Source organism: Diorhabda sublineata, chromosome 2 (assembly GCF_026230105.1).
Source record: "Diorhabda sublineata isolate icDioSubl1.1 chromosome 2, icDioSubl1.1, whole genome shotgun sequence".
Taxonomy (NCBI): domain Eukaryota; kingdom Metazoa; phylum Arthropoda; class Insecta; order Coleoptera; family Chrysomelidae; genus Diorhabda; species Diorhabda sublineata.
Genome location: NC_079475.1, coordinates 37424387 through 37451697, shown reverse-complemented (window position 1 = coordinate 37451697; position 27311 = coordinate 37424387). Strand labels below are relative to the sequence as shown.

Below are 27311 nucleotides of genomic sequence, written 5' to 3'. Positions count from 1 at the left end.
GACAAGACACAATTGAACTTGACAAAAAGAAGAAAACATATTTGATACAGAAGAAGACTGTTAAATTAATAACTGTCATGAGATTGTCACAGTGGCAGGTGATCTTTTATTTGTATTTTGCAAGTTGTACGTGTATAAATTCAAATAATATTTATTGATTTATGTAACTGCATTAACAAAATATATGTTTATGTATACAATATTTTTAATAATATAACTTCATCAACGTGCAATGGTGAGAAATTCCTTAATGCATCAGTGCATATTTTTAAAATAATATATTTCAGGATATGGGATACAAACAATTTTCAATTTTAATTATATTCACTTTTTGTCTAACATGTTGTGAACTATATAGAAGTCCTATAATCGGTGTGCAAGAGCGATGTCCTAGACTATATTCACAAACTTTTACAGGATGCATACCAAGAGGAAATCTAAGTGCAGGTGATTACTTTTATTACACAATTTATATTTTCACAATATGTTTCATAGTTATTCAACTACTACTGTGTTCTAAGCTTTTTTAAGCTGCATAACTTGATCGTATTACTAATAATCATGTGATTGTTTACTATTTAATTTAAAAAGTAATATCCAGTCAATTTCGTATTAATTATATACTAATCGTAATTAACTTTTTTAGGTGTTTTTGAAGAAATTTTAGACGCCAATGAGCTGAAAATGTGTGTATTGGAATGTTGTTTAAAAGAAATTTGTAATGTAGCATTCATGCACAACAATAAATGCTATCATATAACATGTACTAATGACGAACTCTGTTTACCAACTTCCTCAACCAATTTAAGTATATCAGATAAACTTTATTTAGTTTTAATAAAGCCAGTGACTGAGGATAAATCGTGGGAGGACATACTGAGGCAACAAGGTTAGTTTAATCATAATAAATATATTGTGACTAAATTTCATTTTCTTGATTTTTCTGTCTCACAATTTTTTAGGATTTTCAACACATATTCTCAGCTATTTAAAGTCTAATTGCTATATTCTTCTTTAGCTTTCTATTTTATTACCCTATATTCATATTTGATGCTTTATTTTAGATCTTTCTACTAATCAAGAAGATAAAGACATTTTAAATATTTTGAATGACAGAAAAATATTTGAAGATGCTTTTAGAGATCTACTAAAAGAAGAAGAATATGAGAGAGACATGTATTGTGAAGTTGGAAATAATTGTCTAGCTAACGAAGAGTGTGTTAGGCATGCAAAATCTAGAACAGGTGAAATATCCACAAATAATTAAAAGCTAGAAGTTATTAATATTTTGTTGCAGGTATCTGCCAGTGCATTGAAGGATATAGTCGTAATTCCAAAGGCGATTGTATTCCTACATTTTCTGAAGAAACGACTCTTCAAGGCCTTCCTAGTCTTCTGTCAGAACGTATTATAGATATTGATAACAAATCATTACCAGTAACTCCTAAAATGGTCATTGTGCAAGCTGAATCAAAAGAAGTTAGATTACCTGTCTCTGAAGTTAATTTAGATGCCAAAGTATTGGATGATTCAAATAGTAAATACCAATATGAATGGACTTCACTCCATCAACCTGAAGGTAGTACTGCTGTCAAGCATCAAAACGAAGGGCAACTACATCTAGAAAAGCTAACAGAAGGACTCTATTCATTCAAGGTAAGCTGTATTACTTTTCATTAATATCTAGATAGGGTCATTGTGAGTTTTGGTCTAGTTATTGTATATTCCATATTTATTCATGGTGTAAAAGCTATGTAATTATGGGAATTGGGAAGTTTAATATTACATTTTGCTTTTTAGGTTGCTGCATCAAATCCCACATCTTATGGTGAAACTTTTGTAAACGTTACAGTATTGCCAGCTAAGAGAATAAATAAACCACCAAATATTATCATAACTCCGGCCAATCAGACAATAAAACAACCAAATTCAGCTGCTGTTTTGGATGCTTCTTCTTCTACTGATGACGATGGCATTATTTCTTGGCACTGGGAATTACAACAAGGACCATTAGGTATTTCTTCTGTATTTATATATTCACTGTATTTGGAAAGAAATTTTCTAAGTTTTTAATGGTGGTTTTTGCAATTATAATAATGAGAATTTTTTTATTGAATAAATAAAATGAAAAATTTCAGGATACGAACCTCAACTGAAAGATACTCCGACTCTACAACTAAATGATCTTACAAAACCTGGAAATTACACTTTCAAACTTACTGTAACAGATACGGATAAAGAAATCAGTAGTCAAACAGCAAATATAACTGTTTTAGCTGGTACTGATTATCCACCAGAAGCCAATGCAGGTGAGTAGAAATTAATTACAAATAAAACATCAAACGGAGCCCAGAAGAGTTACCAATAAAATTTTTTTAATAGAAAATACAAATTGTAGCAAACTGTTTTTAGTATATAAATCCAAGATGCAAGAAATGAATCCTTCAAAATATATTTAACAAACTTTAGCACTGAAGACCTGTTATGGCACCAATACGTAAATCAGATGAAAACTGGGTTATTTAGATACTGAAAAAGCAAACACAGACTTTTTATTTCAAATATTTTCCACCTCACATGACTTGAATAGTGAAGATAATATCATAGGATCATTGTTAGAAACTCCATGTCACTTATCACCAACTGAAATTTGTGTAAAGCCTTAGGTTATTATCTAATTGTCAGTGCAGCACTAAAGAATCTCGCTAGAATAGTGTTGGTAACTAGTCATTAGCATGTTAGAGGAAGCTTGCACACATATTAATGATAAATAAACCTGGAAAACCACCAACCTTTCCCCTAATATCCAAAGTTTTCAAATGGTTATTATTGGATAGAATAAATGCAGTGACTCCTATTGAAGAACTCGTACTAGACTATCAACACTCAACAACTCTGCGAATACTGCTAGATGCTCCATGGTATGTCTCAAATTAAAATATGAATACCACTGTGCAAACGATAGCAACTAATCAACACCCTGTTTAACCTCCAACTGCAATCAAGAACATGAAAAAACCAATAGCCTGAAGGTCTCCGAGATAAACTCAGCCACAAGATAGTCCATGGCATCAAACCATTTACTTATTCATCGATATATTGTAAATTTGCAAAGAAAAAAATATTTTGAGGTAACAAGCAATTCGAGTTAATGAGAAAATATTAATTGTTTTTAACTATTCCACCTACCTTGAAATTCTGGAAACATACTCAATATGTTCATTTTTAAATCACAATATAAATATATATATATATACATAATATATAAACATATATTGACATAAATATGTAATGCTGCATTAATAATATATATTAATATAAATAATTAGTGATATACAGTACTGATGAAAAGTTTCCTATGCCCAAGTGAGGTTTTGGTAACTCACACTGAGCTCCATAATACAATCGAAATGATTATTATAAATTTTTTAGGCGAAGACAAAATAATTTACCTTCCTCACAATTCCATAACATTGAATGGAAGTATGAGCTTAGATGATCACGCAATTACAACTTGGGAATGGACAAAATCTCCCGACGATGCCAACAAAGCCGTCGATATGCAAGACACTCGAACTCCGATTCTTAAATTATCGAATTTGGAAGAAGGAATTTACACTTTTATTCTAAAAGTTACCGACAGTGCAGGTCAATCCAGTACAGCTCAGGTAGGAACTATTGGGGTGATTATTATAGGTTATGTTCTGATATTTTGTTGTAGGTTCATGTTTTTGTCAAACCGCCAACTAACAAACCACCTGTAGCAAACGCTGGTCAAAATATCACTATAAGTTTACCACAAACTTGGGCTGTTATCGATGCTTCAAACAGTACTGATGACAACAAAATAATGGCTTTCAAATGGGAACTTTTAGAAGGACCGTCATCGGTAACGTTCGAAAATTCGAATTCCAGCAAAACCAACGTCACAGGACTTACCAAAGGAATGTACACGTTTAAAGTTAGCATCACAGATGATAACAATAATGTTGCCAGCGATAAAGTTTATGTTATTGTTAACCAAAGTAAGTGATATTATCAGTTTATAACTTTTTTCACTTTTTATTATTTTACCTTTTAGATAAAAATCAAAAACCAACTGCTGACGCCGGACCAGATTTCGAAGTGGAACTTCCTAAGAACATAGTCACCTTAAACGGTTCGAATTCGAGAGACGATTGGGAAATAGTCAAATGGAAATGGATCAGAGACCCTAGTTCACTAGCTATCGGTAATATTGCCGAAAAAACCGACGAATCACCAATATTAATCCTAACCGATCTCGCTGTCGGTAAATATGTGTTTAATCTAACAGTTTTCGACGAGCAAGGATTAAGTGATAGTGATAAGGTCACGTTGACCGTCAAAAATGATCCCAAGATGTACCATTTAGTTGAACTGACGGTGGATTTGGACGCTAAAACTTTGACGCAAGCTCAGTACGATTTGCTGACGGGAAAACTGGCTTTGTTGATTAGGGATGGATTAAAATTACAGGTAAATTCCATATAGTAACTGGTGGAAAAAAAAAGATAGAAGTTTTTCCTGGCCATGTCTGTATGTATTTTAAGCTAATGTATCAGCTTGGGAAAGGCTAGAAATAAGATGGGAAGAAGTATAAGTAGAAATGAAGAGGAACTTGACAGAAAAATATAGAGTTGGCCACGTCTGTATGTGTTTTTAGCTAATATATCAACTTAGAATAGGTCAAAAGCACTGTGGAAGGAAATTGTACACGTCTGTATGTGTTTCTAACTAATGTACCCACTTGGAACAGGTCAAAAATAAGATGGGAAGTAGGAACAGATACAGAAGAATAATTTCTAAATTTGCCAACAAAATTGAGTGTTAAATGAAACACATACAAAGAAATTATTTTTTAATTAACTCTTTTATCTGCACATATTTATTTTGAGGGAAATTTTAGTGACCAAGTCAAGAATTTCTAAATTTGACTGAAAATTTTAAAAGAGGATTTCAAAATGAGTCACACACAATTTTTTTAAGGTAATTTTCAATGACCACTCATGTTTGTGTTTTAACCACCATAGAAAAAGCCTTAAGCGAGTAAGAAGAAGTAACAAGAGATAGACGAAGAGTTTCTAGATTCCACAGCATGAGAGGGACATATAATGTGGGTTTATACAGGCAAATATAAACTTAAAAAATAGTCAAAATTTGGTTTTTATATAGTAATTAAATTTTCAATTTTTGTTGTTCAATGGAAAACTGTTTTGAGTTTTATAGAAGCTAGTTTGTTTTATTGTGAATTATATAATTGTAGATTAGGAGCGTTCGTCCATCAGAAGAATCCGGAAATGCTCTAATAACTTTCTACGTAGACGATACCTCCGGGAAACCCGCACCAGCAAATGACGTTGTGCATTACTTGCGTCAGAAATTACACGTGGATGCCAGCCTTCTGGGATTTTCTGTTGAAAAACTCCAAACGAGCATATGTCAGAATAATTGTTCAGGTCACGGAGTTTGCGATGAACTTACTAGAAAATGCAAATGCGAAGCTTTCTGGATGCAAGACATGTTCAAAGTTTATTTGAAATATCAGGAAGATTCAGATTGCAGTTGGAGTATACTATACGTGGTTTTGGGTTTGGTTTGCGGAGTTCTGACATTTTTGGGTATATTATGGGGAATGGTGCATTTATGTTACACTTTTTGTACGAAAAGGGGAGTCAACACGAAACCCACAACTTATAAGCTTATTGCAGATACCGAAGATATATCACAATGTAAGTACTCTTATTAATAAGGAAAATTGATTTTTTTTTTGTAATGATTCTTATATTTCTCTGTTTTAATTAATATACCGGGGCTGTATTGAAGTAGAGTTTGGAAAAGTTCAACGAAGGATTGAAGGGGAGGCGATAAAGTTTTTTCTTTGATTTTCAGTGTTCTTGTCTTTCAAATATACGAGAGCATTTTCTAGGGTTCTTTATTTTTAATAATATTGAAAAAATTTAATATTTTTCTGTTTTTTGATCCTTTTTTTCCTTTTAATTGATGTATAAGGGCTGTGCTGAAGTTAGTGTAGTCAAAATTTGATTATTGAAAGATTGAGGATTGAGCAAATCAAGTTTCCACGTTTTATTGATTTTCGAGGGCTATTCTAAAGATAAAATATCGATAATAAACATTCTCACAAGTTTTTATTGGATTTTTGTGTAAAATTGGAAAAATTTAATGATTTTCTACCCTTTGATATTTTTTCCTTCTTATAATTGATACATAAGGGCTGTGTTGAAATTATGGTTGTCAAAATTTGATTATTGAAATATTGAGCAAATCAAGTTTTATATATTCTACGAGGGCTATTCTAAAAATAAAATATCCATAATAAACATTTTCAAAAGTTGTTGATTTTTTTGTGTTAAATTGAAAGATTTCAATTATTTTTTTGATTTTTGATGGTTTTCTCCTTCTTATCAATTTATAAGGGATGTGCTAAAATTATTCAAAACTTTCTGCGTTCTATGCTAGAGCTTTTTTAAAATAAAACATCATGCGTAGATTCAAAATAAATTTCTTTTAGCAAAATTCGGTTTATATTTGAACCACCCTCGTATTTTTTGCTTTACATTTCTGTATTTTTTGTATTACTTGATGTATAATAAGTTGAAGTGGAGTAAATTGTGAAACTGAATTTTTTTCTTTCAATTTCCTGATTTTTTATCGATATTCTGAAATTAATTAAAATTATTGAATAGTTTGGAATTTAGAAGTGTCGGTTAAAATGCTGAAAATCAAAGTAATATTACTCTAGAAACTTACCGAGAATGTATGTTACATTCCCCTTTTCTTTTTTCAGTTATTTGTTTTCCTTATTCATAATTGATTACTGTTAAATATTTTTTTTAGTTGGATCGAAGAAAAGCAACTTTTCTGATAGCGATACCGATTCGGATGTAGTTTTCGAGTCCCGTTCGAAACCACCCCGTTTTTCCGATACCAGAAACGGCCATAAACCGACGAGGAACGGATACACAAAACAAGGCAGAAGAATAAAAACTTAGTATCAGTATTTATTAGGTATTATTACAAAGTTTATTCCAATGATGTGATGTAATTTTTTTAATTGTGATTTTTCGTTTTAATTTTAAATCTACTCACTATGCTGCAACGTTGTGCGGTGGTGCCACTTTTAGTCACATATTCCGGATCATTTTTTCTTATTTTTTGAAAAATTTTTGTTATCAGCTTTTGAAATTAATCACAGGATTAAAATTTTATTAAAAAAACCACTGGGGATAAGTTTTCACCGTCCACATTGATGTTCGGTAGGGGAGACTGGGATTACAATTAATTTCGAAATGATCTACAATACGGATACAACTGTTGATTCAGTTACTCATATATCCTGGACATAAGAGAAATTATGCTGAAAATTGGATATTTCTTCTCAAATTAGTCAGGTCCGGGCTACCAATACGACATCTTGGAAGTAGGAATCGACAAAATAGACATCAATTGATACAGATCCATTTGTTTGTTCTTTTTTTGGGATATTTAATTTTTTTGGTGACACATAATGATTGATTTCCATCTGTAAACAGAGTTTTAACCCTCTAAAGCGGACTTAGATTTCTTGCCACCTCTACTGATCTCTGAAATTTTATACCTACAATGTAGAGACTTTTAAGTATTAAGTATATGATACTATATTTAAATTTTTATTTCTGTAAAATTTCAAAACTCTTCTTCTCTGAGGGAACAATATGAAATGTCAAACATAATTTTTTTGGTTAGTTGTTCACATTGTCTGGAAACTTGGATTCAAATTTCAAAAGTCTAAAACCCTTTAATAATTAAACATTTTTGCTAATTCATTATTATTTCATTAAATTTAATTATAAAAAGTTCTGTTAACATATTCAGAGTCGTTGTTCGGAATACGGAAAAACCATTTGAAGACATAAAAAGTCAAATATTTAATTCTAATTTTATTTATTTTCAATCTCTATTATCAAGAATTCTTGCTATTACTATATACATAATTTCTATATATTTATCGGTTGCTGAGTATTCTTTCAAGTTCTTTCCTTTTTTGTTTAAATTTGGACTCTATACTATAGAAAAATAAAAAAAAATCACTAGTATCATTAATTTGTCTCATTTGGTCCTCAACAGCATTATAAACATAAAATTATCCTTAATTACTTTCTGCATCTTTAATTATATTTTGCTAACGTGATTCTATTAATCCTTGAAATGCACAAGGCCCCGGTAGGGCGGCGCAAGCACCATCTGTTGAGCAGTCAAGACAACAAGGTATCGGCCATGTTGTTGATGCGCTTCGTGAAAAAGAGGAGAAAGCTTTTGGCTATTTTGAAAGGATATAGTGAGAAATTGACTCATCATGACCGTAAGCACTATCAGAAGAAAGTTCAGGAGTGTGGTTGTTTTCCGTACGTTTACAACCAAGAAGCTATGAAGAATTACAAGCGTTTAAAAGCTCACAATTTCCTCACCTCTAAACTTGTATTTCTTCGTCGTATGAATGTGCTGCTAGGGGAACGTATGATAGTGCTTGACATTGTTTGTATTCCACTTGTTGTGCATGCGGTCCGAATAACTTTTCTTCTCACTTTCATTGCTTTCAATTCTCCTAAATCATTTTATATGTGTTACTATATCTTTCCATTCGATGAAACAATATACAATTGAATAGTGTTTCTTTCTTTCCACTTGATTTCAATTTTCCTGCTGAAATTTATGTCTTGAGTCACTAGGTAGTAATTGAGATTATTTTCAGATATTTAGATATCAAACTAATAAATTCAGGGTCTCAGATCATCTTTGACAATTCGATATTGCCAGTCTTGTTCAGATTCATTATTTCCTTTGAGAAAAATCTAAAATTTTCTCTATTATATTCATTTTGTACAATTTCATCAGGAACGTGGATTTATGGTCCGTGTAGAGTAGATGTAAAAAAAGCAATATGGGTAATTGTTGATAGAAATTTCACTCGCCTCACGACTCTATCCTATGAATACAGTTCACTACAGCGCAATTCACCATTTCAGTAATTCTTTGAAAGAATTAAAAAATGAAAGTATGGTGCTATGATGGTTTGTTAACAAAAAACGCATCAACAATATGGCTGACGCCCAGTTATCGTATCTGATTGTTAGATGGCGCTCAAGTCGCAGTGGCAAAAAATGCAACCCGCGTGAATCGTGCATTCTAAGGGCGAGTTGACTTATGGACCGTTGAGCTAGTAAATAAGAGTATAATTGAATATGATACCAAAGAATTTCGGGGAGTATTTTTAATTATTACACTTTCAATTAAAATTAGTGTAACAATTTGAATTCAATTTTAATCAAATTTTGTTTATTGAACTTACACAATTTTCATTGCTGATCACTGATCTAGGGAAAATTTAAAATTGAACAATAAAAGTTTTGTTCTAACTTAATTTAAATTATATTATTAGCTAATGACAATTAACTAATATTACAACGTTGTCGCATGACTATTAATGTGTTAAGTTTCCACTAATTTTACCCAGAAAGTGTTTTTATATTGTATTTTGACTGTACGGATATAAAACGTGTAAATTATTGAATTTTTATTTATGAAAAATAAATGTATGTGACAAAATATTTGTATTTGCCTTTTTATTATATTGTGAAAATGTTCTAGTCTCAGAAACGCTCTAAAAAGGTTTTGTATGTCTAGGATCGAAGTTTTGGATTATTTTTTTGTTCCGGCTTCATTTTTTCAATCATTAATACAATGAGCATGTATGATGCTTTTAATCCGCTCATCAATTTTCTATTTATGAATATTTTTGACACAAAGAATAGTGTAATGAAGAATGTAATTGTTACTTCATTTTTAGATGTTACAAATATTGTACTTAATAAAATCGGTACTCTCAACATAATTTAGTTTCATTTTTTTCGGCCTCAGTTAAAGTATTTAAATAGCTGATACTCAGATGGGGTGAATGATTAATATAGAATTAGATGCCATCAATTTTTTAACAAACGTTAAAAATGAATAAAAAAGTGGAAAAGTTGGAAACACCTTATGAATTAAATTAATAATAGAAACTAAACAAACTAATCCGGGATGGTTGCAGCCCTCAACTGAATTCCCAGTTATTGGAGTTGAGTTGATTCTGTCTGTTTGTGGTTTACCATTTGAGGCCTTTGGGTGTGATTGAAACTCCACCTGGCAGCTGAAGAACTTTGGGGAAAAAATAAACTGAGAAAGGAAACTGCAACTGGAAATTACTGAAGGAGTGGAAAGGGCATATTTGAATAAAAGGAGATTATGCTCGTCTAAGATATAAAAAAACTCAATTTATATTTTTTAAAATATAATCAAACAGGAAACTGTTCTATTTTATTCGTTCTAAATCCCAAATAAATAGAAAATATGAATTTGTATCAAAACTATTATACAAAATTTGCTTAAAACAAAAGGAAATCCATCAATATAACTGGAATTTTTGTGAGCACAATAAAAATGCGAAGAAAAACTTACCGGAGAATATAAAGAATAAAATCGTTACAAATTTACTTTGATTTAAAGTGTATTGAATTTCTCGAATGAAGTGGGAGTTCGATAAGAAATGAAATTTTTTAAAAACTCGACAGTTAGAATAAATAAATCAGAAGTGACTACAGTGTCACAATACGTGAAAAAAGGAATGAATTAATGACTTAACCTCGTACCTATAAATCTTCACAACTCTGTATACTGGACATCTGCGTTTGTTCGATACAATTATATCAAAGAAGTTACATTACTAATGCCTTTATGATGGTTGGCAAATCCACGGGTAAAGTACCATAGTTATTTTACCTGTGAAATACGGTGTAAACAACTGTATTTGATATTTCGTAATTTACTTTGTAGCCTGCTCAGTAAATTACACTTGAACATCATTGGATCAAATTTTATAAAGGTTTGTAATGTTGCCTATCTTACTGCAATAAAACAACGCATATTGACATAATTCATAACCTATTGACATTGACATTCGACAGGAATCTGAATTACAAAGCAATTTTATTACAAAGAGAAAGTTTTGTTTGTCATGATTATTGGAAAACTTTGGAACATTCGAGATTATTATACTCAATATATATAACTAAGATTTATTTAATTGTACTTTAATTTTAAGTGAACAGTTATAGTGGAATCTGTTTTGTCAATTTCTTTTTGAAGTTTTACAATGGAATTTCCTCATCTAGGTAAACATTGTTCAAAATCAGATTGTAATAAATTGGATTTCCTTCCAATTAAATGTGACGCTTGTAATAAAATTTTCTGTAATGAACATTACAGTTATGGTACCCATAACTGTGCGAATATCCATAAAAAGAATAATCAAGTTCCAGTATGTCCACTTTGTAATAGACCAATTCCCGTTAGAAAAGGGGAACATCCTGATTATGTAGTTGGTACTCACATAGACAATGATTGCCAATCGGATCCTGCGAAAAATAGAAGGAAAGTGTTTACAAATAAATGTTCATTTTACAAATGTAAAACAAAGGAACTTTTACCAGTTATATGTGAGGATTGTTCAAAAAATTTTTGTATCAAGCACAGACATCCTGCAGATCATGCTTGTGAGGGTAAGTATACTCATTCTTTGAACATAATCTATATACTTTCTCATGCTTCATCAATTTTTTTCTGTTGTGATTCTTTCCTGAAAATAATTTATTCATAGTAGGATTTGTCAACTCTAATTTGAGTTTTGGCATATGTGGCATCCACGTGTTTTCTTTCATTTTGGTCTACTATCCCTAGTTTTGTTTTAAAACACCTTTAAAATAATAATTTCTTTTGTTAGAGCAGTGGGTCTGAAAACGACGTCGGGTTTAAATTATTAGGCATGCAGTAACATAAATTTTGCAATTTACTGCATGTCCCTAGCGCATAATAATAGCTCTGATATGAATTTTTAAAAGTAACATTTTTACTCCACTCCTATTTCTGCTTGCAACGCGCTAATCGTTTGCTGACGTTACCAGCGCCGATCGAGTTTCGCCCGACAAGCTACAGCTGCATCCACACCACATCGTTTTGTTTTACCATCCTATCACGTCACATTAGTTGTATTTTTTGTTAGGATGCTAAAGCCTGGATCGACAAAGTTTCATTATAAATATTGTATAGTATCAAAATGTACCAACACCACTATTACTGCACCAAATAAAGTATTTTCAAGTATAACTACGGAAGAAAAAAGCATAAAAGATCGGTTTTGTTGTGAAGATACTTGGGAAGGTACTCTCATTTCTTTAAATAGCATTATCAAAACTTGAAAATCAAAATACAACTTGACATACTATTGTTACAATAATTTAGTAGTTTTATAGTGGTACTTGTGATTTGTTTTTTTTTTGCATTGGCGTGGCATCCAGACGTGTCTAATCTGAATATTGTTTTTCAGAAATAATAATTTTTAAAATTCAGATAGAGCAAATTTGGCCCCTACAACTTTTATAAACCAACAATTTTTAAGTTGGTTGACACCTTTTGGTAATTATCAGGCAGTAACTAAATTAAATTAATAAATCTCATCTAATCATTTCGTGAAGTCGAATTTGCTTCAAATTAAATTTAATATATTTTTTCAAACTTCAACATTTGATATCTCAAAATTAGGAGGTTCTTTACACAAAAAATCTTGTTTTTGCCCCATGAATATGTCATTCTATCGATCTGTCTGTTTATCTGGTTCATCTCGCAATCATAAAATCGTTATTTGTGGCATAATAAGTATCCATTTCAAGGGACAAGTTGTCTGAAGAACCACGAAAAAAACTCTACTCCGTTTTTAGCAACAAATCAACTTAGTGTCGTCAAAATAGCACTTTAGCCAATAGCATTTTGTCAAACAAGCCAACTGATCTCGGCACAATCGGCGCTGATGACGTAGTACTTATTTGGAGCACCGTATAAAATATATTGAGAGTTCTAAACTTTATAAGTTTGTTAATACCAATCCTATCGACATGTAATAAACACCATTATTCTTGGAAAATGAATTTATTTTCGTTAAAGAATATACTTTTCTTAAATTTTCCAAGCCCATTGATACTTGATATACAGATAGTTAATAAATTACAGGCAAAAAGTTGAAATCATCACCATTTAGTACACATTCACAAGATGTATATAATGAAGATGAGGCACTTGCAAGGGCATTAGCTCTGTCTATACAAGAAAATGTTCCACTTAGTAAAAGTAAACAAGAAGAATTAGATTTAGCACTGGCAAAGCAATTACAAGCATCAGAAGGAAGTGGATCTAGTAGAAATTCAGACCGTTGTAATATATCTTGAAATATAGTGTTGAATACATTAATTTGGATTCATTTTCACATATGTATCAAAATAAATTTATATTTAAACACGAAATATTGGAATTTGCATGAGACTAAAGAAAGACTAAAACAATCTGTTATATAATTATTATTTGTTTATTTATAATTTTTAATACTACATAATTGAGATTGTGCCTTATGTAACAAGGAATTATTTATTTTGCTCAATTATCAAGTATATGAGGAAAAAAATGTTAATATCACCCTACAAAGTAATTTGTGACCAAGAAAAATATTTTTTGTTGTAAAGTGATTATTCAAACTAAAATTTACATTGTTATACACAATATTTGTAATAAGTTGTTAATTCACTAGCACTCGTAAGCAAATAAATAAAACGTCGTTTTAATAATTCTGTTTTATTTATCACATAATTTTTTAATTTTCCTGTAATACAACAATTTATATAAAAGTGTTACCTACAGTCTCAAATTTAAAAGGTAGCAGCTGGTCCATATTTAAAACCAAAACATCATTACAATTCGGTTTCGTTATGTAAACATCTACATTTCCAAATTCGTTCATGAACTGACGACAGGCGCCGCAAGGAGTTGTGAAAGAATTTTCTTGTTGCGCTACTACTGCAACTGCTTTAAATTTCATGTTTCCTTCGCTTATGGCTTTACCATAGGCGCACCTCTCTGCACAAAGCCCTACAGTGAAAGCGTTGTTTTCAACGTTGCAACCGGAGAAGATTTTCCCATCGTCGCAGAGAACGCTGGCACCTACTTTGAAGTTACTGTATGGAGAGTAGGAGTTAAGTCTCGTTTCCACTGCCATGTTGATTAGATTCTGTATGTTTGCATCTAAAAATTAATTCACGAGGTATTCAAAACATTGAATTATTCTCTTGGAAACATAGTTAAAAAGTAACATATAATAAATGGATTTTAGCATATTTTTGAGAAGATTCGTGTGCTAAATCAGGTGAGTAAGGTAAATGTAAACAGACAGGAAAACTAAAAGAAAGATAGGAAACGATATGTGAAATAGAAGAAAGCAATTAGCTCATTTTTCAGGTCTCTTTCATCTCATACCGTTATCGTAATTGTATAAACAAAGACCATTATTTAGAGAAAAGAAGAATAACTTTTCTAACCTCTTTTCAGTAAAGAATTAACAATCCACCTCTTTTCAGTAATGAATAAATAAATAATCATAATTTCCGTATTTATTTACTTGTATGTACTTTGTTGAGGTACTATTTTTAATTGATAATCAAAAATTTTCATATTAGAAACGATAAAATAAATTATAAAAATGCCATTATAGTTACTTTTACTTATTACTAAATCAAGAATGATTGAGTATATATTAAGTTCCAGTATTTTTTCAAAATAACTTTCATAAAATCCAATTAGATATTTTTTATAAATAAAACATTATTGAAGCGATTTTATCGCCAATGAAATAATATTGAGGAGAAGAATCTGTATATGAAAAGTGCCCGTCGAAATGAGTTAAATAAGGGTAGCTTCACTTTAGTAGCAGGAATTGGAATTTTCAATTATGAACTATAATTTTCTAGCTCAAAATGTTTTGTTAACATTCATAAAATACCCAGAATGTGATTAATCTATGACATACCTTTTGTGTACGCCAACGCCATTCTGGACAATTTTTCAACTGTTATTTATATTATCAACTTATCTTCCAAATAATGAGATACTCCTCCTTATCACTACCCTCCATAGCTTAGCGAGACAGCAGTATAATAAGGAGGAAGTCAAGGAAATGTGGCATTAGCGGTACAATAATATTTTTCATGGCGTTCGTAAATACATAAAAAATAGTTTTTATACATACTTACATAGTCATGATAGGGAACAATCATTTAAAGGGAAGGAGCTAGCAATTTTTACGTAATGTCTATATCAAAATTATTTTCTGATAAATTTCATTTAGCTATATAAGAATAAAAACAAAAAAATCAATATCCCTATTATACTATATGTTTAGATCTCTGTAATTATGACTTTTGGCACACACTGTATTAATTTTTATTATACATAACCAAAATAATCGATTAGATTCAGCAGACAACCAAGCCAATCAAAATTGTTATCAAAAAGTTGATCAAAGTATTCAGTATTTTAGATATACGTAAAGATGATTAAAATTCAAGGTCATTTCTAAATAATTTTTTTTGCTTGAATTTTTAATTAAGGCTAATTAATTCTTGTGCTCTATAATGTAAATATTTGTTTTGTAAATTTGTATTTCCGATTTAAATCTAGTAATAACATTAACATTATCTAACCAAACACTACTCATTATTGAAATAAATTCCTATAAATAGATTACAGATGCTAAATACAAACTTTGCTTTAGTTTACATTTTAAAATTAATAATAATTTTTAATACTTACCCAGCGTTTTTAACTTACAAATATTAGCAGCATATTTTTCATTTTTCATCGACATTTTCTACTACCTACTGTTACGTAGAAATCGATAACGTAGTGGATTAAATGTCGTGTAGTCTAATTCTAATAGTAACATTTTATATAAGGACTTGACGATTAGGAACCTTTACTACACAAAAGATTGCACATGCAACCTCAATAAAGCGCTCTTGTTTAACTAATTTTAAATTCTTTGAAATGTACCAGCTTGACCTCGAACTTGACCTGGAAAATTTTGACGTATGTAAAATAAGTACAATTGATTTTATTTTCATATTTTTTATGTTCGGAAACATTTTATTTGATTTGTACTAGTGCGATATAAAACAAAAAAATTGAAATAACTGTGGCAAAGAGAATATTCTTTTACAGCATCGGACTCTAATATTTTAACAATTTGTTGCAACATCTAGTACCTACCCTTAATATGTATTAAACGTTTAGCTAGATTTTGGAAAATTAGTTTACTAAATATGATTTTTAAGAGAATATATTAGTCGAAGAATTGAAATAAAAAAATAGAGACAAATTGTCAAATGAAATTCTGATTTCAAAGATAAAAATGAATATGAAAAATTTAATGGTCCGTTACTGTGATACACAAGAATACATCTACGTAACAAACAGTAGTATTTGATCAACATAAATCAAATTATACCAAAATCTTTTTAGCATATTTTGCAATTATTCCAAGCAGAAGAAAAGCACTTATATGATGTAGTTTCCATCACAAAGGAGTTAAAAATCATATAATGCTTTTATTTTCCATTCATTCTTCCATAACAATATATAAAATCGTTCAATAAAACAAATGAAATCACATTCATAGCAATGTTAATTAAAAGGCTTTTACAATAAGCTCATAATTGATTTTACATCGTTGCCACGTTGTAATTATTTTCTAAATATTAGTATAAAATACGGTTTTACATACGACCGTGGTATAAAATTACATTAACCTAATTTTGAAAACTGTTTGTATTTTAAGCTGTTCAAGTTTGAAACATTATTTTTCATATCAACATAATTTTAAGCAGTGTTCGATACTTTCTTTTGAATAATTGTGAAAATAACTGAGTGACCAAAACAAAAGTTCTGATATAATTGCCCAATTTTACATCGTTCAAGTTCATTTTTATGGCATTAGGGAGCCAACTTCACACAATAAATTGAAATACTTTTTATTCAAAAACTAATTATTGTCTCTCACTTAAGATTAGCAAGCATGAAATTTTTAAATAATCAAATCGGCCAACTTCATGGAGGTTATACAGCACTGAGTATTAACTTCACATGGCTGCCAACGTTTAAAATATATTTTCTCCTAATGAACGAGTAATAATTTTATAAACACTTTGGACATTTAGGTATTGTTCGGTGGCAGCAATTATCACTACGATTCTTAAAATTGAGAACATGAAAATTTTAAAACCTGCCACGTTGTAATTATTTTCGAAATGCTGGTGTAAAATTACATTTGACGACTTTTTCATTTTGAAAACTGTCTTAATTTTTTATATGAATATAGTTTTAACACGGTGTTCAATATTTTGTTTTAAATAATTATGAAAATAACTGAGTTTATAAAAATTAATTATCAAATGTATATGAAAAACGATTAACACAAAAACAAGATACAATTGTCCAATTTTACAACACTAATGAATGAGTAGTAATTTTATAAATTCTTTGGACATTTTCATTTTATTTGGTGGCAGCAGTTATCACTACGAATGTTTAAATTACAAACATAGTTTTATAACTTTCAAATAAACGGCGGCGCCAACTTTCAGGAAATTAAAAAAACTATTAAAACTGTCATATGATCATCAGATTGCTTTGTATTTTGGAAGCAAATGAAAACGGGTAATTGAGCACCTGGCAATACATAAAAATTTGCTTCTTTTCAGGCCTCAACAATTTCGATTGTATTATAAAATTTAGGAGTCTGCAATAATTTCAATTCTAAAGGGATTACTACATTTGAAAAATTACAAGAGTTTTCGGATACCTTTCTTTGGATAAATGTTTATTTACTTCTACATTAGAAGAATTAAGTTTACAATTATCGTATTTTGAAAGGTAGTATTAATATTAGTTTTGGCCGCATTTTAAATAAAAACATTTTATCTTGTAAATCATCATCATTATGCCCTGCCATCTCCCTGATTATGGTTAGCAATTTGTGCGCCTACAAATCCCTTTATTGGGGTGGATTACTCACCGAATGTGTTATACAATGTCACCTTTGCTCCATTTAAGTTACTCCGTGTTTTTAATATCTATTATAATTTATTTGAGGTTGATAATTGATTTAATCTGCATTTTGAGTTTCTTCAAAGTTGTAGTGAAAGTGACTGTTCATGAAAAGGATGGAAAATAAATAAATGACTTTAATTGGTGCAGGAAAAATTATTGTGAACATTGGAAAATTCACTCAATGTTTACACCACTCAGTAGGTTTTTTATTATTTACTGAAAAAATTCGAAATTCACAACTTTCCACTTATATTATTTCCATGTTCAGCTACTTTTATAGTAATCCTCAAATGTTATAATACGCTTTCAACTATTTTATATTGTATAGCCGTTGTAGAAAAGTGAGTTTTTACTTAAAAGTTACTATTAATAATTTTTTACAAAGAAAAAAACTGTTTTTCAGTATTTAGTATTAAAATATACATTCGAGAAGTCAGTACATGAAAAAAATTGTATTACTTAATCAATTATTGACCAGTTTTTAAAATATATTTCATCATTTTTATGTATACAGGTGTGGTTAAAAAATAAGGTAAAAAGCATCGAATCATTTTTATTTCATCGAATTCAACAATTACCTCTTTTACACCCATGTTTGATCCAAATCTACAAGTCAGACTGCTACTATAGCTTCAATAATATCATGTTTAACTTTCAAGTTGGAAAAAATAGTGTCAAAAATGATTTAAAAGTACATTTTTTTTTCTTATAGTTTTTTGTTGGTCTGGGCTTCTTTTGTAGACTCCATTCTTTTCTGTTTCTGCATTTTGCTTTCTAAAATTCAGTTATATTTTTCAATTTGGTTTCCCCTGGTACCTGTTGACCATTGTGTTATCCTTCACACCATTTCTTTCTCGTGATGTGTCCTGCCCAATTTAGTTTCTGTGTTTCTTTATATCTTATTATAGTTCTTCAATTTTCTTTCTCTCTTCTGTAATATTTGTTCCGAGTTAAGTTCACGATATTTTTCTCTTGATTATCTTCTTTCTTTTTATTTATATTGTTGTGTACATGGTGAATGCAGTCACTGGTCTTATTAATGTTTTATTTATTTTTATTTTGTTCTTGTTGGTTTTTTCTAGACCAACTTTTCCTACTTCTCTGTCTAGTTTGCTGATGGCCTTCCTCAGTTCTTCTTTAGTATCACCCAATATTGTTACATGGTCTGTGTATGCTACAGCTTGTATTAAACATGATTAGAGAATTCAAGTCGCCTTGTTTGACTTCTTTGGTTATTTTTATTTCTTCTGTTAGTGTTCTCAAATATCTTTCGTGTTTTGTAATATAATTTCTGTTAATATCTTCAATTTTCTTCTTGTAAATATGCACAATAAAACATTTCGATCCCAAAACAATGACAAAAATGATTAATTTGAGGATTTTTCTAACTGATAATAGGTTGTAATTTACAAAAAGACAATATTCACTTAAAAAAATTCAATTACTCAACAATTACATTCACAATAAGTATATAATAATTTAAACATATATTTTGAAGTATTATGCTGAAGGATGCAAGAGTCTTGGTTCTAAGAGCTCAGACCATAGAAGTTCTTTTGTATCGGATAAACTATCCAGATCACCTTCCTCATCTAATGAGAATTTGCCTTTCGGTATTTTAAACTGTTCTATTCCAGCTAAAATTATATATATTAATAGTGTTATTTGGGTAAACCTCAAAAAAAAATGAGGTAAGAGTTGTTGGTAATCAAAGAAGTTCATGCATAGAATAAAAAATATCGTTTGCTGATAATTTAGAATCAAATATCAAGAACTACAATTATTTAACAAGATTCATAAATAATTAAATTAATTAGATAAAAAAAATGATTTATTCCAGATTGAACGATTTACTTACATATAATTTTAAAAGTAACACGTTTAATTTCGGGAAAATATTGCTGTACCTTTCCTACTATGTAAGGTGATATTTCAGGTGTGAAATCTTCAGATATTTTAAGTACCTAAAAATTTAAAAATATCAAATATCAACAAGAAGAGAGTTTTGAATGATGAATGAATTTTTGTTTCCAACCAAGGTTTCCAAGTTGTTAAATTGAAAAACCAGAAAGATTTAATAATACAACGAATTGAACGAATGACTAAACAATCAGATGGAGTCTTAATGGAGAAACACTCCATGCCTAGGACAATACATAAAACTCATCACCATATCCCACCAGAAACGACATGATACTAGTGGCATAAAAAAGGATTAATAATAATTTGACACATACCTTAAATGAAATAACGTTTCCTATTTTGGGAGAAATTTGGTACATTAATGGTGCTTTTTGAATGTCTTCTTCTGAACTTTCCTTGGATTTACTTCCTATATAAACTGCACAAATTTCTTCTCTATCATTTTTGTGATAACTATTAGACGTTTCACTGTAAATTCCATTACCATTTTGTTCCATTACAGGAGAACTATTTTCTATAAAATATACCAAGTTTTTAAAACATATTTAACAATTGAAACAAGATCCTTATGCTAACCATGACAAATATCTTGGCTCTGATCTTGATTATCGTCATCTGAAAATTTTATATGCATTTTAGGAGCTGCTAATGATTTTATTGAGCCTGCCAGTTGAGGTGATGGTTGGGGAGTAATCGGTTTGTCTACCATATCATTATTTTTAGATTTTTTCTGTCTTTTGCGTGTGCGATGTCTTCTTTTAGTGACAAACTCACTTGTGTCACCGTTGTCTGTTGTATCTACAATACTCTTCGACTCAGATTCTCTAAGTTTAGTTAGTAAATGACCTAAAATATAAGCCCAGTGACTTTCACAGTAAAAAAAAGAATAGAAAAATTTGGATAAATTTTGTGTGATGTGTTCATAGTTCATAGGTGTGTGCGGCTGTTGAGCACATAAGCCCACTTGAAGTCCGATGTCTTTTGAGAAGCCGATAGGCAGGTTGTGAGGTTTACCCAGGTGTTTAAACCGCGCCCGTGTGAATGGAGGGCACTCACAGATAACGTGGTCTGCATTTTCATCCTCCTCCATGCACCAACAGCTCTCCAGATCATCTGTGATGCCCATGGTGTGAAGGTGACGTCTTAGATGGCAGTGTCTGGTAACTAGTCTGATTTCGCGTCTATTTAGCTGGAGCGACAGCGCTTTTGGTGTGTAACGTGTGAAAAAAACAAAAGAAATGATTCCAAACGATAACAGTAATCACAAAATTGATTATTATACAACCAAAACAACACTGCCTCCGAAAATATGCCTAAAAACGATTTAAACAAAAAATTCATTAGGAAACACAATGTTAATCAAAGGTTATGTATGCTTCCTAGCGGCCATATTTGTATCATAAACGTTAAAGCAGCGACATGGATTTTTTGACATTTTGATCTTTGCATGTGTTGCAAAGTTTTTAAGTGTCTGTAATAAAATTATGATGCAGGTGTGACAAAATGATCAGATATTCACAAAAATTTTGTTAAAATAGGTATTTCATCCCCCCACAATGTGTGTGCGAGTTCAGAAGTAACGTCTAAAGCCTATATATTACTGTCTTTACAAATTTGCCACCTAAGGTAAGATCAAAATGGCGGCTTAGTATGTTCGCGAATGTTGATACTTATTCTCCCCTATATATCTCTGCGTCCATGTCTTGAAATGAGATAGACAAATATTTATTATTGGATGGATGTTTTCTGGCACAACAGCCGATTTTGGACGACCTTCATGAACTTCATCCTGTAACAAAGTGTGACCACAATTGAATTTGAAAAACTAGAAAAAATGATGGCTCGAGATAGTGCTTCATCATCAAAAGTTGTCACGCTGCTGTTGGTTTAATTCAGGTCAAAAATTATCGCACAAAAATATTTTAATTCTATTTTTGTAAACGACTCGTATGAGAACACGTTCTGATAACGTTCACCATTAAAAATTTCAAACTTTATGATGGCAATGTCAGATTTGACACGATCACATAAGTGTTGCCATATCTTTAAACTTCCTTCATATATCTAAAAGGAACAATTTTTCGAAAAATGGAAATTCCTCATTTTCTAAACACACTTTTTCAAAAAATAAATTATTTATTACAACTAGACTGTAGTTATCTCTACGTATCATTAATAAAAATAAAATTCTTGGTACTTACCAACTCCAGAAACATATTTCTTACTAGAGCTGGTAAAACTGAAAGGCACTATCCCAGAAATTGATGGAGAAGTGCTGTAATTGATCACACTATTATCTGGAAGAGTAACATCGCATGGAGAAATTTTATCTATGTAACAAGAGTCCTGTAAAACGGATTTGGACGTATCACTTAATAGTTCCGTATTTCTACTAGGGTTAATTTCATTTCTTTCGTCAGTCTTATTCTCGATATCATTTTTAACATCACAAACTTTGGTTTCATCTATATTTCCATGATCATATGAATAGTCATTGCTTTTATTTATTGGAGAACCAGCTTCTTCACTCTCTACGGGTTTAGTTCCAGACACTTTCAAAGATGTACTTGAATAATCAATAGGTGTTTGTGAAGGACTAATAGTGTTAGTTTCTTGCATTGTTTCACTCTTATCAACATCAACTTGCTCTAAATCACAAGTTTTTACGTCGACTGCATTACTTTCAGTATTATTTTTATCAGTTATAGGTGAAAAGAGACCTTCTTTTATGAAGAAGTTTCCTCTTTTTTTATTAGGTTTTGATTTAACTCGATTTTTTTCAGAGGGGGTATCTATAAAAAAATATTTTGTTTTAGGTTTTTGATTTGGTAACAAATCTAACACTTCAGGTTTGGATGAATTTTCATTGTTGGATACAGATATTTCAGGAATGGATGAAGTGACTGATTCCTTATCCAATAGAGAAGCTCCATTCGCCTGTTATTAAAAAGAATTTATTTAGAATACAACAGAAACTTCATAAATTACACTTACTACATCCATTAGTGTGGTAGTTGCTTCTGATGGAGCCTCATTTTCAATTTGTTGTAACTCTGAGGTAGGTCTTCTGATATAATCTATCTTTACAATATTTATTTTATTTTTCTTCAGGTATTTATCTGTGTTGGGTGCTACCAAGGTCGCTTTTTTACAAGGTATGCTTTGAGGTAAAGACGTGGCTACATTAACAGATGGATTTAGGTCTACATATTTACTTCCAATTGGAAGAGATGTACTTTTCACGGAAGAATCAGTTTTTACTGGACAATCAAAAACTTTTGGTACAATTTCAGATTTTTCAGGACATTTATCTTTAGAGTCTTTATGTTTCTTTTCATGTTTTTTAACTTTTTCAATGACCTTTTCACCTTCATTTTCTATATTATGTTTTTTTTTCCTTTTCTTTATTTTCAGTTCATCTTGATTTTTAGTAAAGCTTATATCTTCAGAATTATTCAAATTAATCGATTTTCTTTTTCTCACTAATTTTTTTGAAATATGCATTGGAGTATTAGATACATTATCTACGTTTGGGTGTGAAACATCTGATGGAATCACCCTAAAAATATAATAAATATGAATTATACTAATATCTATAACCTAGTAATAAACAAAACAAAAATAGTTTCACTCGAGTATATTTTATAAGAAATTAATACCAACTTCGACTACTTACCAGATAATATCATCGCTTTGAAGTATATTAATATCTTCAGTATGTGGTAAATATTCATTGCGACTTGTTAAAATGAAATTTTCTATGCTAAATACATTTGTTATTTTATCTTGCAAATCTCCAACTGTTTTAATATTATCATTAACGCAAATTCTAGCTCTGTGTCTATGATCACTGAAAAAGTTTGACAAGTTTAATACTACGGCAAATTTGAATCCAGACATTTTATTATTTATATTATTTTTTTCTCAATAACCGATTAGGAAAGTAAAAAGACGGTTACTTGCTATTAGGTTAGTTTTTTTACACTTAACCTCAGTATTTTTCTTCTTTTTTTTTGTAACATCTCATGACCACAGTCTTATATGTAAAAGTTCACAATAATACCGAAATCATGATGGACGGTTATAATCCTTCACTTTATCTTTAGACAAGGAAAGACTTTCCATAAAAGAGAAGAGGAATTTAAAACATAACCTGCTCAGTAATTGAAAAATAAAAACTAATAACAATCAAATTATAATGCTTAGAATGAAATAACCCAAATTTTTGATATATTAATTGATAGTAGTTTAAGTATAATAAATATTATTTAAAATGCCAAGAGCGTCTTCTTTAACTGAACATTTAATTATTGGTACAATTTTATCCTCTCTATTTTTAATTTTTAATTATTCTTTACATCGAATAGAGGAAGGTCATGTCGGAGTTTATTTTAGGGTGATACATAGTTAAGGGTAATTTCCAAAATTGCTTGATTCAAAATTTTTTTTAGGGTGGAGCTCTTTTACCTTCAGTTAGCTTACCAGGATATCACATGATGATTCCCCTGTTAACTAATTATAAACCAGTGCAGGTAAACTCATTTAGAATCATTTTAATAAAATTAATTTTTTTAATGTATAAAAGTTATTTGTTCTAGGTTACCCTACAAACTGATGAAGTAAAAAATGTGCCTTGTGGAACAAGTGGAGGTGTTATGATTTATTTTGATAGAATTGAAGTTGTTAATCATTTAAATCAAAATAGTGGTAAGGTTTTTATATTTTCAATGTTAATTTGTACTGAAATACAAATCATTGGGAAAAATACAATTTTGATGTCTATATTATTTAATTTATTGTTAATCATCTTGTTTTTTCTTCTAGTATTAGATATAGTGAGGAATTATACAGCAGATTATGATAAAACTTTAATTTTCAATAAAGTCCATCACGAACTGAACCAGTTTTGTAGTATTCACACATTACATGAAGTTTATATTGATTTGTTTGACCAAATAGACGAAAATTTGAAACAAGCCTTACAGAGAGATCTACTTGAAATGGCTCCTGGCTTAACTATTCAGGCGGTTAGAGTTACCAAACCAAAAATACCAGAAGTTATAAGAAAAAATTATGAATTAATGGAAGGAGAGAAAACTAAGTTGTTAATAGCCACTCAACATCAAAAGGTGTTTTGCTTTTCTATTAATTGAAAATAGAAGAGATAAATAAACCTTGTTTTAGGTAGTGGAAAAAGATGCAGAAACTGAGAGGAAGAAAGCTATAATTGAAGCTGAAAAGGAAGCACAAGTAGCTAAAATCCAATACGAACAGAAAATAATGGAAAAAGAATCTTTGCAAAGGATTTCCAAAATCGAAGATGAAATGCATTTAGCTAGACAAAAAAGTCATGCAGATGCAGAATTTTACAAACACAAGCAACAAGCAGATGTTAATAAGTTATTACATACATCTGAGTTTATAGAACTGAAAAAATACGAGGCGTTGTCACAGAATACAAAAGTTTATTTTGGGAATGAAATACCACAGACTTTCCTTGGTACCGAATTTATTAGAAACGCTCTTGATGTTGAAAATTCACAACAAAGTACCAGATTATCTGAAGAAAACTGAATTAATTATCCCACTTACAATTCCTGCCACATATTTTTAACATGAATGTATTTTTGAATTAAATAAAAAAACATAAAAAAGATTTATACACATATAGAAATTTCGTGTTAATATGAATTATTTTCCCAAAACTAAAATTGTAGTTTGAAAAAAATTTCTCCCCTAAAAAATTATTTTATTTTCTAGTAAACTCGAATCTGTGACAACGCCGCAATCGCAGTAACAAACGCGGCTCCGGTTTGAAAAAAATCAGTAGAAACGCGCATGTTTAGATCTTTTTTAATGATTAGTCCCTTAGTTCTATCTTTCTCTAATCCTAAGATTTTACAATGTGCTCTGTTATTCGGTCTATAAAATTGAACAGTATAAAATAACTGATGGAAACATTGACTTTTACTGTTTTGTGAATTTTTCTCCTATAACATGCCTTTTGGGGTAAAAAAGTAAAATACCATTTAATTTGTTTTTATTTATGATAAAAGTGCAATTCAGAACTATTAATTTACCAACACATGACTTTATTGAGATGTAACAAGTTGGTAATGAATTTAGGATCGTTATATTGCGCATGCGTGATTAAGAACGCATTGAGTTTGTTTATGCGGAATCGATGTGACCTTGTGAATATAGAATTGTTTCTAAACATTCAGAACAAAGGGACTCACGAACATAGAGTTAATATTAAACATATAAAGAAGAAGGTAAGGGAGCTTGTTTAAATGCGGTAGACCTACTGATAAAGAGAGAAAGAACATCGGCAAGCCACATATTTAATACTCCTATTTGAACAGTTCCTATAAGTGGACAAAGTGAGATAGTGTATTGTTCTCTCTCTCTTCAGAGTGTTTTTGTGCGCATGAAGCATGATTATTATTTCACTACTGATATTTTAGAAAATTCTCAATCTTTAGCAGTATAGATACAGGGTTTAAAAGAAGAGTGAAAATAATGCACCGCAAGTAGGAACATTCTCTATATCTCTCTATTCGGGTTGGATTGCTATGACGTCGAGTTTCGAGTGGTGGGAACGGTAGGATTTTAATAACGAGTGAAGAGACATAGAAAGTGGTAAACCGATGCTCTTTCTTCATCTTTCAATAGTACAAATCCACTTCTATGGCGTTCTCTCTCTATCTTCAATAATGACTCTGCCCACGAACGAAAATTTTTAAAATGTGCATGCGATCGGTCTCTTAAAGTAATTGGGAATCAGAACAGCGAACAAAGCTCATTTTATAATTAGTAAGAAGTATACATACTTTATAATAGATGTGAGATAAGTGAACGAATATTGTTATTGTTGATCTTTATCTATACTTACATTAAATTTCAAGGGAACATAAACGGTAATTTGATTCAAATCCACAATAAAATCATAAGTATTTTACTATTTACACAATTTATGTTATAGAATTTAGACAAAAGTTTGTACTTTACACTCGATGTATTTATACTAGATTTGCAAATAAAGCATAAGATTGAAAATTTGTTTTTACTTGAATGTGAAGTTTCTCGACTTAAAAAAACGACTTTGAAATATAATACATATGAATGGTCCGTGAGCTGAGAAAATAAGTAGTTTCTGCACTGCACCATAAACCATCTATTTTGTAGACGTTTCACACCGATGAACCAAGTTTGAATCATTTGTGTAATTCAATTTCAGAAACCTAGATGGATCTGCTAGCTTAACTATATACATAGAACATACTCTAAGATTGGGTATGTTCTGTGACTATATCAGGCTGGCGAATTTGAGACAAAATTTGATAATT

General features: G+C 30.4%; 5 protein-coding genes across 5 annotated transcripts; 3 read left to right on the top strand and 2 right to left on the bottom strand.

Annotated features, from left to right (window-relative positions):
* Positions 1 to 46: 46 nt before the first annotated feature.
* Positions 47 to 9907, top strand: LOC130453421 (dyslexia-associated protein KIAA0319-like protein). The gene is made up of 12 exons (XM_056793158.1): positions 47 to 235; positions 288 to 447; positions 647 to 889; positions 1065 to 1244; positions 1298 to 1656; positions 1801 to 2014; positions 2139 to 2309; positions 3433 to 3668; positions 3722 to 4025; positions 4082 to 4497; positions 5285 to 5750; positions 6877 to 9907. The coding sequence occupies exons 1-12, from the start codon at positions 233 to 235 to the stop codon at positions 7029 to 7031; spliced, it is 2907 nt and encodes a 968-aa protein (XP_056649136.1). The 5' UTR covers positions 47 to 232; the 3' UTR covers positions 7032 to 9907.
* Positions 9908 to 10963: 1056 nt separating this feature from the next.
* On the top strand, positions 10964 to 13727 carry LOC130453419 (AN1-type zinc finger protein 2A-like). Its single transcript, XM_056793155.1, has 2 exons — positions 10964 to 11615; positions 13120 to 13727. The coding sequence occupies exons 1-2, from the start codon at positions 11210 to 11212 to the stop codon at positions 13332 to 13334; spliced, it is 621 nt and encodes a 206-aa protein (XP_056649133.1). The 5' UTR covers positions 10964 to 11209; the 3' UTR covers positions 13335 to 13727.
* LOC130453420 (cytidine deaminase-like) lies at positions 13719 to 16656 on the bottom strand. The gene is made up of 2 exons (XM_056793156.1): positions 15745 to 16656; positions 13719 to 14181 (listed from the first exon to the last, which is right to left on the bottom strand). Exons 1-2 carry the CDS (start codon positions 15797 to 15799, stop codon positions 13778 to 13780), a joined length of 459 nt encoding a protein of 152 aa, XP_056649134.1. The 5' UTR covers positions 15800 to 16656; the 3' UTR covers positions 13719 to 13777.
* A 2805-nt stretch (positions 16657 to 19461) lies between these two features.
* Positions 19462 to 24023, bottom strand: LOC130453417 (coilin). Its single transcript, XM_056793153.1, has 7 exons — positions 23639 to 24023; positions 22957 to 23521; positions 22164 to 22899; positions 20539 to 20808; positions 20277 to 20476; positions 19898 to 20003; positions 19462 to 19676 (listed from the first exon to the last, which is right to left on the bottom strand). Exons 1-7 carry the CDS (start codon positions 23860 to 23862, stop codon positions 19540 to 19542), a joined length of 2238 nt encoding a protein of 745 aa, XP_056649131.1. The 5' UTR covers positions 23863 to 24023; the 3' UTR covers positions 19462 to 19539.
* On the top strand, positions 23956 to 27021 carry LOC130453418 (erlin-1-like). Its single transcript, XM_056793154.1, has 5 exons — positions 23956 to 24358; positions 24414 to 24494; positions 24561 to 24669; positions 24787 to 25091; positions 25147 to 27021. Exons 1-5 carry the CDS (start codon positions 24236 to 24238, stop codon positions 25534 to 25536), a joined length of 1008 nt encoding a protein of 335 aa, XP_056649132.1. The 5' UTR covers positions 23956 to 24235; the 3' UTR covers positions 25537 to 27021.
* Positions 27022 to 27311: the final 290 nt, after the last annotated feature.

Bases quoted from the DNA above. Each gene is read 5' to 3' on its own strand.
- LOC130453421 (XM_056793158.1), top strand. The intron at 1,245-1,297 runs GTGAAATATCCA...ATTTTGTTGCAG, and splicing joins GCATGCAAAATCTAGAACAG to GTATCTGCCAGTGCATTGAA. The intron at 1,657-1,800 runs GTAAGCTGTATT...TTTGCTTTTTAG, and splicing joins AAGGACTCTATTCATTCAAG to GTTGCTGCATCAAATCCCAC.
- LOC130453419 (XM_056793155.1), top strand. From the start codon at position 11,210: ATGGAATTTCCTCATCTAGGTAAACATTGTTCAAAATCAGATTGTAAT. The intron at 11,616-13,119 runs GTAAGTATACTC...AATAAATTACAG, and splicing joins TGCAGATCATGCTTGTGAGG to GCAAAAAGTTGAAATCATCA.
- LOC130453420 (XM_056793156.1), bottom strand. From the start codon at position 15,799: ATGTCGATGAAAAATGAAAAATATGCTGCTAATATTTGTAAGTTAAAA. The intron at 14,182-15,744 runs GTAAGTATTAAA...ATTAATTTTTAG, and splicing joins TTGTAAGTTAAAAACGCTGG to ATGCAAACATACAGAATCTA.
- LOC130453417 (XM_056793153.1), bottom strand. From the start codon at position 23,862: ATGTCTGGATTCAAATTTGCCGTAGTATTAAACTTGTCAAACTTTTTC. The intron at 20,477-20,538 runs GTTAGCATAAGG...TATATTTTATAG, and splicing joins GAGCCAAGATATTTGTCATG to AAAATAGTTCTCCTGTAATG. The intron at 20,004-20,276 runs GTATGTGTCAAA...TTAAATTTTTAG, and splicing joins GAAACGTTATTTCATTTAAG to GTACTTAAAATATCTGAAGA.
- LOC130453418 (XM_056793154.1), top strand. From the start codon at position 24,236: ATGCCAAGAGCGTCTTCTTTAACTGAACATTTAATTATTGGTACAATT. The intron at 24,359-24,413 runs GTGATACATAGT...AATTTTTTTTAG, and splicing joins ATGTCGGAGTTTATTTTAGG to GGTGGAGCTCTTTTACCTTC. The intron at 24,495-24,560 runs GTAAACTCATTT...TATTTGTTCTAG, and splicing joins CTAATTATAAACCAGTGCAG to GTTACCCTACAAACTGATGA.